Below are 13,242 nucleotides of genomic sequence, written 5' to 3' on the forward strand. Positions count from 1 at the left end.
TAGGTCTTCGGCAACAGCAAGACAGTTGGAGCCCATAGAGACTTCCAGAGGCCTGCAGCGCAGCTGGGAGGGTCAAGGAGGGGGAACTGGAAGGGCCAGATGGGGAAGGAAAGACGGCTGAGAATCTGGGCAGTGACTGAGAGATAAGGCCCAGTCCAGATGGTCACAGCTTTAGCTGGGTCACCTTAGCCTTTCTGTTCTTGTTGCTTTGTATTTGGTTTACCTCAGTTTTGTAGTAAAATAACTCTTGAAAATAGTCAGGCCACTCATGGGTTTGTCAGGGAGTAGTGCCTCACTCGGTCATTTAGGTAGGAGGGCAGCAGTGTGTTTTGAGTATATTGTTGGCAGCCACCAAGTCAAATAGATTTGGGGGGATGGTAAGGAGCAAGAAAATATAATTAGGGGCTTCCCTGGGTAGATTCAGAATTTATGAACCAGTGTATATTACCCAATGGAATGTTTAAAGTAATAATGCCACATATGTCCATAGTAGTCCATAATCCAGACTTTCCATTCTTTTGGATTGGCCTTTTCCTCAATTTTTCTGGATTATTATATATTCATTACATTAGTCTTTTTCACCAAGTCTTACTTTCCTCCTTCCTGCTTTCTCCCAACAGAGAGGGAAACAGAAAAAAATCTAGACTATGAACAGATATAGGTGGAGTGTTGTGACATTGGGAAAGTGTGCTGTTACAACAGGTGGCAGACCCTATGAGCACACACACACACACACACACCCATGCATTACCCAGTACTGTAAGATCACCCACACGAATAATAAGGCCCAGGTCCAGAGTTATATCAGCCCTGTGTCATTTCTCTAATGGCCACTGAGTGCTTTGGTTTGCCACACATTCATTCTTTTGTGTTTCTAAGAGACCTGTGACCCACGGGGACTCCATGCAGAGGCAACAGAGACCAATGCCTCCCTCACTGTAGCATTTGTTCCCCTTTTAAGTTTTTAAAAGACATGTTAGAGACACTGAAGGCCCAGGAGACTATACTCATTTTCTTACCTTGATGAAAATCTAAGTTTAAGACTTGCCGGGGTTCCCTATTGCTATAATCTAAATGTGTCCTCCATAATTCATGTGCTGGAAACTTAACCTCCAATGCAACAGTACTAGGAGGTGGGGCCATGGTGGGTGTTTAGGTTGTGAGAGCTCCACCCTGTGAATGGATTATTGCCACTACAAAAGGGGCCTGAGGGAGTGGGTTCTCCTGCTCTCTCCTGCTCTTCTGCCATATAAGGCTGCAACGTTCCTCCTCTCTGGAAGACACAACAACAAAGTGCCATCTTGGAACCAGAGATTGAATCTGCCAGCACCTCGATCTTAGACTCCCCAGTCTCCAGAATTGTGAGAGAATAAATTTCTGTTCCTTAAAAGTTATCCAGTCTATGATATTCTGTCATAGCAGCACAAAGTGAACCGAGACACCTGCCATCACTGCCTCTTCTCTTTTCAAAGACTATTTCTGGAACTCTTTATAGGCCCCAGAAATCCCAAAGTGGAAACAATAAACCACTTACCTTAAATCCTAATCAATCTGAAAAGCAAAGGCAATGAGTGCATGGATACCTTCTCTCTTTGGAATTCCTCTTTCCATCTGACCCCTGGAATGTGGCTTTTATCTTCAAGATCAGAGAGATGTTAATGACATATTTTCTTTCAGATTCAAGCAGTTCCAGGGCCACAGTCTGTCTTTTAGCTTGAGAAACAAACCAAAGAGGACTTGATATTAACTATTTCTTCCTAAAATCCCATTAAATGCAAGCAATAAAAGTGGTAAAAGGATATTGAAAGCAATAAAAAAAAAAAAAAAACCATCTGCAAGTTTTTGAAAGGTAGAAAGCAGAAAGGAGGCGCAGTAATTCATTCAGCAGAGCAAAGGGCACAAAGTCTTGGTGTCCCCATCTGCAGCTGGAAAATCTGCTGAGAAGCATCTGGAAAGCTCAAGGACTGGAGACACCAGGGGCAATATAGATAGTGCAAATAAGGGACAATGCTGAAAGCAGGAGCAATCATTGAAAGTATACATATGGGGCAATTGAACCTCCAGATCCTCAACCCCATACCAGATGGCTTCCTCACTTCCTCTCCATGGCAAGCAAGAAAAATGAAACTAGAGAAGCCCTGGTTTCTGGGATCTGGGTTAAAGACTTTAGACATAGTAGAGTTCAGATGGTAAAATGAAAACAAAGGGACTCAGGGAAGGCTTCATACTGAACAGTGAGACTTTCCTCAGCCTCCTTCCCCTGTAGGTCCCAGAGTGCCAGCAGCCAGGTTTAAACTCTTCAGGCAGGAGATTGGAGGGTCTTCCACTTGAGAAACTGAACTGCCCAAGGGAAAAAGATCCACAGACACTGACATAAAGAGGTCAGCTATCAGCTGGGCATGGTGGCTCATGCCTGTAATCCTAGCACTTTGGGAGGCCAAGGCGGGTAGATCACCTGAGGTCAAGAGTTCGAGACCAGCCTGGCTAACATGGCGAAACCCCATCTTTACTAAAAGTACAAAAATTAACCAGACGTGGTGGCACACGCCTGTAATCCTAGCTACTCGGGAGGCTGAGGCAGGAGGATTGCTTGAACCCAGGAGGCGGAGGTTGCAGTGAGCTGAGATCACGCCCTTGCACTCCAGCCTGAGCGACAGAGCAAGACTCTGTCTCAAAAAACAAAAAGAGGTCAACTATCAAAAGTTAATTTGCCAAAAGATTAGCCTATCTATAATGAAGCCCACTGATTGACAAGCTCGGCCAATACAAAATTTCCAGAGTCTTTCTAAGAGCTCTTTCTTACATATATTTAGCTAAGGATGCTTATACATTTGAATAAAGCTTATACTACAAAAGAACGAGAAGAAAAAAGCATACACATGTATATTTTTTATAAGGAGGGGGGACCCTGAAGAAACAGAGACAATGCAGGATACAAAAGAATAAAAATTTTTAATCTTACAATTCATATTCTCAAAGAAATATAAGAAACATAATTCAGTCATTTAACAATTGCAGGATGCTATTTTTAAAAAGAGAGGCTAATTTTTAAAAAGGAGAAACTTTTAAACATTGCTTAAAAGATAGAAAAAATTAAAAGGGTAGAAGATGAAGAAAAGAAATCTCCCTTTCTTTAAAAAAAAAAAAAAAAAGATAAGAGGGCCAGGCGTGGTGGCTCATGCCTGTAATCCCAGCACTTTGGGAGGCCGAGGTGGGCAGATCAGAAGGTCAAGAGGTCGAGACTTGCCAACATGGTGAAACCCTGTCTCTACTAAAAATACAAAACTTAGCTGGGCATAGTGGCATGCACCTGTCGTCCAGCTACTCAGGGGGCTGAGGCAGGAGAAGAGTTTGAACCTGGGAGGCAGAGGTGGCAGTGAGTCGAGATTGCACTACTGCACTCCTCCTGGGCGTCACAGAGCAAGACTCCGTCTCAAAAAAAAAAAAAAAAAAAACAGATAAGAAAGAGATGTATTGAAGAAAAATAGAAGAGCAAAAGATGGCAGTTGAGAAATCAATCCAAGAGATCCAACATCAAATTAGTAGAAGTTTCAGAAAAAAAGAAAGAAAATGGATGAGAAGATATTATCAAATTAATAACAGGCAAAAAAATCCCAGGACATGTATTTCCAGAGAAAAGGGCCCTTGTGCCTAGCAAAATTAATAAAAAAGACTCACATCATTACAAGGCATATCACATCACTGTGAAAGTTTAGCACACCACGAATAAAAACAAGATCCGAAAAGTTACCAGATAGAAAAATCAGGTAATGGGCTGGGCACAGTGGCTCACACCTGTAATCCCAGCACTTTGGGAGGCCGAGGTGGGCAGATCACGAGGTCAGGAGTTCGAGACCAGCCTGGCCAACCTGGTGAAACCCCATCTCTACTAAAAATACAAAAATTAGCCAGGTGTGGTGGTGGGTGGCTGTAGTCCCAGCTACTCGGGAGGCTGAGGCAGGGGAATCACTTGAACCTGGCAGCCAGAGGTTGCAGTGAGCTGAGATCACACCACTGCACTCCAGCCTGGGTGACAGTGTGAGACTCCGTCTCAAAAAAAAAAAAAAAAAAAAAAAAAAAGAAAGAAAGAAAAAGAAAAATCAGGTAACATGCAAAAAACTGAGTATCAGAATGGTACTGGACTTCCTAATAGCAAAATTAGAAGTTAGAGGACAGTGGAACAATTGCTTCAAAATCATGAGGAAAAAAGACGTCTTATTTGGCCAAATTATTAATCAACTATGTGAAACCATTTTTGCAAAATTATGACAGCAAGAGACATCTGACATAGTTGACTCCATCTTGCTTCTAACCTCAAGCTGCCCTTGTACATTCCTGAGCATAGGTTGAGATTTTGGGAGCAATTTAGTTCATAGTTCAACTTAAAGCAAGGATGATAATAGCCTTCCCCAAACTAACCCCACGCCCTCCAATTTAGTACCCAAACTAGCTTTGAAAAACTAATGAAAGGCTAAAAGTTTAGGATTATGAATTACACTAAGATGTAGGCATAGTTAAATGATAATCAGCCATTGTTCTGGAGGTCACAAGATTTGTAACTTCCCTGTTTATTCCTATAGATAACATCACTACTATAGAACCTAAGATTGGTCTTTTGAGACATTTTTCCAGACTTTTCCATTTCTGGAAGCTGACTGACTCCACCTGGACCCACAACCCATGACTCAACCAGTTCTGTGGCCCTCATCCAGAGGCTGACTCAGCATATGAGGACCACATGCCTGTGATTTCATCTAGAATCAATCAGCAGCACCCATTCCATAACCCCTTGCCCACCAAATTATCCTTAAAAAAAACTCCAGTCTTTGACTTTTCAGGGAGATTGATTTAAGTAATAAACTCTGGTCTGCTGCATAGCTTGCTGTATGTTTATTCAACTTTTTCTCAATTGCAATACAGCAATTGCAGTAAATCAGCTCCACCTGCACAGCAAGCCAGCAAGACGGACCCGCCAAGTGATTACATATGTGGAAACTACTGGATGATGTGTTCCACCAAAACCGGGAGTAAACCAAGAAACCGAGGATACAGAAGATGAAGAAAATCAACAACAGCAACAAACAGGAATCGAACAGAGGAGAAATATAAAGGGAATTCTTAAGAAGACTGGAAAGTCCCAGGATTATGGCAGTACACTGGGCCAAAGCAGAATAGGATGACGGAGGCAAATGCTCTTTAAAAAAAAAAAAAAGAGATGGCTGGGCATAGTGGCTTGTGCCTGTAGTGCCAACTACTGGGGAGGCTGAGGCAGGTGGATCACCTGAGCCCAGGATGTTGAGGCCAGCTTGGGCAACAAAGGGAAACCCCCACCTCTAAAAAACTAAACGGATAAAAATAAATTAAAAACTAAAAACACTGATGATGTAAATAGTAAAGTTTCTGTTATATTGCTAAGAAAAATTCAAGATCTATATAAATGAAGAGATATACCATGTTCTTTAAATGGAAGACTTAATACTGTCAAGATGTCAATTATCTGATAATTGGAATTTTTAAAAAGAGAGTCTAAAATTAGATACCCATATAAGACCACTTGACTTTCTACATACAGCAATGGGAAACAGAAGATATTTTCAATTAATGGTGCTGAAACAACTGGATAGCCATCTGGAAAAAAAAAATGAACCTGGAGCCCTTTCTCACACTGTACATCAAAATTTATTCACGATAAGTCATAGACCTAAATGTGAAAGCTAAAACTATAAAGATTTTAGAAGAAAGCATACCAGAGTATCTTTACAACTGTGAGATAGCAAAGGTTTCTTAGAAAGACAAGAAAGTCACGAGCTATTTTAAGAGTTTAAAATTGACAGCTGGGTGCAGTGGTGCACACCTGTAGTCCTAGCTCCTTGGGAGGCTGAGGAGGAAGAATCACGTGAGCCCAGGAGATCAAGGCTGAAGTGAGCTGTGATTATGCCACTGCACTCCAGCCCGGGCAACAGAGCAAGACCCTGTCTCAAAAAAAGTTGGGCAATGGACTTACTTAGGCACTTTATAAAAGAAGATATATGAATAGCTAATAAGCATATAAAAACATACTTAATACTAATAATCACCAGGGAAGTGCAAATTAAAACTACAGTGTGATATCAGTACACATCCCTGAGAATGGCTAACATTGAAAGGACCAACCATCCTTCCCAAGTATTGGAAATGTGAGGCAACTGGGCTCTCATACATTGCTAGTGGGAGTATTAACCAACTGCTTTAGAAAACTGCTTGACATTTTCTTTTAAAGTTAAACATAATCATAATCTACAACCCAGAGATTTTACTCCTAGGTATACACACAAGAGAAATGAGGGCATATATCCCCCCGCTAAAAAAAAATTGTACAAGAATATTCATAGCTAGCTAGGCACGTTGGCTTACACCTGTAATCCCAGCACTTTGGGAGGCCAAGGCAGGCAGATCACTTGACATCAGGAGTTCGAGACTAGCCTGGCCAACACAGTGAAAACCCTGTCTCTACTAAAAATATAAAAATTAGCCAGATGTGGTGGTGCACGCCTGTAATCCCAGCTACTCAGGATGCTATGGCAGGAGAATCACTTGAGCCTGGGAGGCAGATGTTGCAGGGAGCCAAGATCACGCCATTGCACTCCAGCCTCAGTGAAAGAGCAAGACACTGTCTCAAAAAAAAAATGTCCATCAATGGGAGAATGGATTTTTAAAAATGTGATAAATTCATTGAATGTGATTAATAAAAAGGAATGAATTGTGTGCAAAAATATGCATAAATCTTTTAAAAAAAAACTTATGTTGGGAAAAAGAGGCCAGACACAAAAGAGTACACACTGTATTATTCCATTTACATGAAGTTTAAGAACAGACAAAACTAATTTGTGGTACTAGAAGTCACAATAGTTGTTCTTTGGGTGGATATTGACTGGCAAAATGCATGAAAGAACTTTCTCAGGTTCTTTCATGCACAGAAATATTGTATATCTTGATCTGGGTGGTGATCACAGGGGATAGACACATGTAAAATGTCTATTAGCTTAAATGTAAGCTCTGTGAATTTTACTCTATGTAAATTCACCTTCAATAAAGTATTAGTAAAAAAAATAGTGTAAAACTTTTTTTTTTTTTTTGAGTTAGGGTCTTGTTCTGTTGCCTAGGCTGGAGTGCAATGGCGCTATCATAGCTCAATGCAGCCTCGACCTCCTGAGCTCAAGTGATCCTCCTACCTTGGACTCCCATGTAGCAGGGACCACAGGCACATGCCAGGAGGCCTAACTAGTTTGTTTTTTTATTTTTTGTAGAGACAGGGGTCTCACTATGTTGCCCAGGCTGGTTCCAACTCCTGGGCCCAATGGATCCTCCCACCTTGTCCTCCCAAAGTGCTGGGATTACAGGTGTGAACCACCATGCCTGGCTAAACATCTTTTAAAAACATAGAAGCAGGGGAAGACTGCATACCCAGCCTGAGCCTGCCATTCCCCCTCCCCCACGCCCCACAAAAGAAAACATGGAAGCAAGTACCAGAAAAAACTGTCAAAAGAGTTTCAAATTGTTGGCGCTCTTCTTCATGACAAACCTTTTAATACTTTCTTTTTCGTGTATTTGATTTTAAAAATTCAAAATAATTTTAAAAAATTACCTCCCCCCAAATAGCCAGGGGGAAATGCCATTGTCTGACACAGCAAGTGTTCAGCAATGATTTGTGATATGAAGGGAAGGAAGGAGGGAAAAAGGAGGGAGGATAGGCTCTGTTGCACTGTGTGATATTTTGGTGGTAGACTGTTGATGAAAGGCTTGTTTCTAGAAGATTCCACATCACTGGCTAAATAGTTCTGCCTTCTTCTCCACCAACCTTATGCCTTCCCCCCCCTCCCCATAGCACTCCATTACTAAGTGTCTTGAACACGCAGAATCAAGGTGGTTGTCACTGGCCCTGTGACCTCTAATGAGTCCCTTTACCTCTATAGGCTTTAGTTCATCTGAAAAGGAAACCAGGAACTAGGTGGCCTCATGTGTCCACTGAATCTAAACTGCAAGGATTCTCGCCTTTGAGTTCAAAGCTCTGGTACATCCTGTTCTTTAAACTATTAGCCTGCATTCACTCTTGGAACTTACCAGCTAAGGAGGTTTCACATAAAACGTTTTCCAAGGAGCTGTGTCTACCCTGGCCAGCCTCCTTGTGTTTATCTGGGTGGTCTTTTGTGACGTATTCTTCACCCCATTCTTTACCATCCTTAGGCTGCCTCCACATGCCAGATGGGAGATGGCCCTTGGACTGGATATCAGCTGAGAGGCAAGACTTGAGGTTTTCTTCTGCTTCTGGAGTTGTTGGGTTCACTCCTGGTGGGGTGGGGGGAGGGGCGGGGAAACCAAAAAAACTGCTATCAAAATCTTTTTTAAAAATATGTTTGTTACCACTTTCGGAGGCCAAGGCAGGTGGATCACGAGGTCAGGAGATTGAGACCATCCTGGCTAACATGGTGAAACCCTGTCTCTACTATAAATATAAAAAATTACCTGGGCATGGTGGCATGCACCCGTAATCCCAGCTACTCAGGAGGCTGAGGCAGGAGAATGGCTTGAACTTGGGAGGCAGAGGATGCAGTGAGCCAAGATTGTGCCACTGCACTCCAGCCTGGGTGACAGAGCGGGACTCCGTCTCAAAAAAAAAAAAAAAAAAAAAAAGCTTATTACTTTTTTTTTTTTTGAGACGGAGTTTCGCTTTTGTCACCCAGGCTGGAGTGCAATGGGGCGATCTCGGCTCACTGCAACTTCTGCCTCCTGGGTTCAAGTGATTCTCCTGCCTCAGTCTCCCAAGGAGCTGGGATTATAGGTGTGTGCCACCACACCCAGCTAATTTTTATATTTTTAGTAGAGCCGAGGTTTCACCATGCTGGCCAGGCTGGTCTTGAACTCCTGACCTCAGGTGATCCACCTGCCTCAGCCTCTCAAAGTGCTGAGATTACAGGCATGAGCCACCGTGCCTGGCCTTGTTGCTAACTCTTAACGAATCTGCCTCTGTTTGGGTACAACTATCCCTGGAGGATTAAATATATCAATTAAGGATTAAAAGTGTCCACAGCTGCACGGGGTTCCCTCTGTTTCTGGTCTATACATCCTCTATGCTTTATACATAGTCTCTACTATATAAGGAGTTTTTTTAAATGAATTTATCAAATAGTATAGCTAATTTATAGTAAGTATTGACTCCTTATATCTGCTTCCTTTCAGGTGAGCACACCAGATGCTGGAGCACTCCTGGGAAGAGAAACAGAAAGAGGAGGAGGAAGGGTGCCAAAAACAATGTCTTATTTGGCCATTTTCCCCTTGACCCTAATGCTAGAAAGGAAGGAGAGAGGGAAGCTTAAATAATTTATAAAATCCTGGTGAATTGTCAATTAAGTAAATCCTTTTTAAAATTTTGTTTTCTTTTATCTTCTTTTGTTTCTTTTCTATTATTTAGTCCTTTCTTTATTACCTGCACTACACAGATGTAAAAGTAAGTAACTTTTGAATTAAACTATACAGTGTGTGATCCTTGGAAAACTTACATCATGCTACATTCACCTGCAAGTTTTTGGCAAATGTGAATTCATTAGTCATTGAAATAAGCCAGAAAGAATGAAACACACTGGTTTTGTCTTAAGCTTCCCTAGCCCTTCTCTCTCCTTGGTTCAGATGAGTCACTGACCTGCTCTAGTACACATCTTAGAATCTTCGTAACCTTGTAACTTTATCTTTTGTGAGTTCTTTCATGCCTGGTTTGAAACTAAGGAAGTGGAAGCAGGGAAGATAGAAGTGGAAAAGAATGGAATTGCTGGAAGAAAAGAAAACTAAGAGAAGAGTCACTTACCAGGACCCATCATTCCCTTTATATTACTGTCTCCTACATGAACAGATCTGGACTCTTGGGCTGCAGAGAAAGGAAAGCATTCATTCAGCGTTCATTCCACTAACATAGACTAAGCACCTTCCACAAGCCTGGCACTGGGGGCAGACTCAGAGATTCTACAGTTTCATGGGGGAGGTAGAGCAGTAAAAAAAAGAAATTACAGTATAGTGTGGCAAGTGCTATTTTCTCAGCTGTAAAAAGATATAATAGTGGTACTTACCTCAAGGATTACAATAAGAAATAAATAAGTTAGTATTTGTAAACTGCTTGAAGTTCTACCTGGCATATTGTAAAGTTAAATAGTTGTTTAACTATAATGGTGGTGGCAGTGGTATGATGGTATAATAAAAAGAGACAGAATGGTACTGTTAAAATGTAAGCCAGCCTGGGCAGCATGACAAAACTCTGTCTCTACCCCCGACTCCCTCCAAAAAAAACCCAGAAATTAGCTGGGCATGGTGGTATGTGCCTGTGGTCCCAGCTACCTGGGAGGCTAAAATAGGAGGATCGCTTGAGACCAGGTTGGAGCTAAGATTGTGACACTGCACTCCAGCCTGGGTGACAGAGCAAGACCCTGTCTCAAAAACAGAATAAACCAGACCCTATCACTTCTCTGCTTAGCCCTCCAATGGCTCCCATTTCAGTGTAAAAGCCAAAGCCCTTATAAGGATCACACAGCCCTGGAATATCTGCCCCCAACTCATACCTGCTGTTTCTTTTTTTTTTTTTTTAACTGCACCTCCTGTTTTCTCCCTGGTTCACTCTGCGTTTCCCCCATTGGTCTTCTTGGTATTCCTTGAACACGTCAGTCATATTCTCACAGGACCCTGACACTGGCTGCTCCGTCTCTTCCCCTCAGTACCCATAAGCGAACTTTCTCACTTCCTTCAGGTCTTTGCCTGGCACCCTATTTAAAATTACAATTCCTCTTTACTTATTTTTTTCCTTAACTCATCACTCTCTAACATACTACATATCTTACTTATCTTGTTTATTGTCTGCTTGCCTCAGAGGAAAGGCTCCATGAAGGCTGGAATTTTTGTTGTTTTGTTCATTCCTATATCTTACCATCTAAAACAGTGCCTGGGATGGAGGGAGGGAGAGAGGGGGGAGAGAGGGAGAGAAGGGGGAGGAAGAGAGAAAAGGGGGAGGGAGGGAGAGAAGGGGGAGGGATGGAGGGAGGGAAAACGTCAGGGTGGCTTGAATGCAGAGGGAGAAGTCGAGGGTAACAAAATATAAGTCTGAAGAGAAAAGCAGAGGCGAGTTAAAACATGGCCATGTAAACTGTTAAGGAACTTGGACTTTATTCTGAGGGTGATGACGAATCAAAGAGAATCTAAGAAGGAGCATCCAGAAAGTAGGTGGAAAATCAAAGAAGCACAGTGTCAGCCAAAAGAAGAGAATGTTTTAAGAAGGTGGGTATCAAGGGTACCAAAAACTATCAGGAGTGGTAAGGATGAAAGCCAGTATTGAGCGAGTAGAATAAATAGGAGGTAAGAAAGAAGAGATGGATAATAAAACCATATCTTTCAAAAAAATTAGTTTTCAATTTTCTCGAGCAAGAATATGTCAGGAGTCGGGAGGCTAAACATCTTGAGAGTTTCTTGGGTGGGGAAAGGAACCTAAAGGAAAGGAATACTTGGGCCTGTAAAATGACATTTTCAAACTGACAAGTTCTACAATTATCAGGCACATAAATGATGTTGTTGTATCACGGCTCACATAAATTGGCTGCTTTCTCAGATGGGGCCATCAGCCATTTGTGGTAAGCAGCTCCAGATGGCTCCAATTATCCCCACTCCTTAGCATTTACGTCCTTATGTAATCCTTTCCCTTAGGTAAAGGCTGGATTTACTGATTAGCCTCTAATGAACAGAATATGACAGAAAAGACGGAATACCACTTCTAAGATTAGGTTATAAAAAGACTATGGGTCAGGCGTGGTGCCTCACACCTGTAATCCCAGCACTTTGGGAGGCCAAGGTGGACAGATCACTTGAGGTCAGGAGTTTGAGACCAGAAACATGGCAAAACCCTGTCTCTACTAAAAATACAAGAATTAGCAAGGCATGGTGGCGGGTGCCTGTAATCCCAGCTACTCAGGATGCTGAGGCTGGAGAATTGCTTGAACCCAGAAGGTGGAGGTTGCAGTGAGCCGAGATCGCACCATTGTACTCCAGCCTGGGCGGCAAGAGCAAAACTCTGTTTCAAAAAAACAAAAAAAAACACTGTGGCTTCTGTATTGAGCATTCTTTTAGATCACTTGCCCTGGGAGAAGCTAGCTGCCAAATTGTAAGGCAGCAACTTGGAGAGGCCCATGTTACAAGAACTGGAGCCTGCCAATAACCACGTGAGTAAGCTTGGTGTAGATCCCCCAGGAGTAGAGCCTTCACCTGAGATGACAGCCATGGCCAGCACCTTGATTACAGCCTTAATGAGAGACCTTGAGCCAGAGGCACTCACCTAAGCTGTGCACAGATTTCTGACTCAGAGAAACTGTGAACCATGAATGTTTGCTATTTTAAGCTACTGAATTTTGGGACAATAGATAACAGTTGTACCATTTTATCAACAGTGGATAAGCCAAGACTTTCTGAGTGTTTGGTTCTTGAACCCTGAGTTTTAACACAAGCTGCCACCAAGTATGTGCAGAATGTCTTATCATGGCACATTATTCTTAAATTTCTGCAGCCACTCAGTAGAATAAACTATGACCACGTCTATACAGGAGGAAAGGAAGGAGGAACTGACACTAAATAGTTCATTGAAATCCATGTAGGCACTGAAATCATCTGGATCAGCTGTTTTCAGTGGAGTCCACACATTCTGTGATTATTTATGTCCCTGGGGGCTGTTACACATTGTCTAAACGTGCACAAATTTACTTTGTAAAGATAATTTTTAACCTTTTATCTTATGAACATGTTTAGCTGCTCCAGACCTGGCATTGAACTGACTTTTACATTCTAAGCCTATCCTATACTATACTCTTTCCCAGAGAGGATCATCCTTTTATGTAGAGCTGTTCATGTCCTAGAGGAAAGAAAATAGAGCCACCTGCAATGAACCCAGTCCCCAGATGGATCAAATGAGTTTTCCCAGGCTGCACCTATCAGTCTCTCAATGCATTACGCAAATAGGTAAAAAAATAAAACGGCAAGCTGGGCACGGTGGCTCACGCCTGTAATCCCAGCACTTTGGGAGGCCAAGGCGAGTGGATCACTTGAAATCAGGAGTTCGAGATGAGCCTGGCCAACATGGTGGAACCCCTGTCTCTACTAAAAATACAAAAATTAGCCACGCATGGTGACGCCTGTAGACCCAGCTGCTTGGGAGGCAGAGGCAAAGGTGGGAGAATCACTTGA

At 42.3% G+C, this 13,242-nt stretch overlaps 1 protein-coding gene across 3 annotated transcripts in view; it reads right to left on the bottom strand.

Annotated features, from left to right (window-relative positions):
* The window catches only part of ARHGEF33 (Rho guanine nucleotide exchange factor 33), an 86,856-nt gene that overhangs the window by 31,158 nt on the left and 42,456 nt on the right, over positions 1-13,242 (bottom strand). For all 3 annotated transcript variants that reach the window (XM_024242797.2, XM_063713455.1, XM_063713454.1), the window contains 3 exons: positions 9,839-9,898; positions 8,101-8,325; positions 1,584-1,713 (listed from right to left, as the gene is read on the bottom strand). In XM_024242797.2, coding sequence (XP_024098565.1) covers positions 1,584-1,713; positions 8,101-8,325; positions 9,839-9,898 — 415 coding nt within the window. The remainder of the gene's footprint in view (positions 1-1,583; positions 1,714-8,100; positions 8,326-9,838; positions 9,899-13,242) is intronic.

Source organism: Pongo abelii, chromosome 12, assembly GCF_028885655.2.
Source record: "Pongo abelii isolate AG06213 chromosome 12, NHGRI_mPonAbe1-v2.0_pri, whole genome shotgun sequence".
Taxonomy (NCBI): domain Eukaryota; kingdom Metazoa; phylum Chordata; class Mammalia; order Primates; family Hominidae; genus Pongo; species Pongo abelii.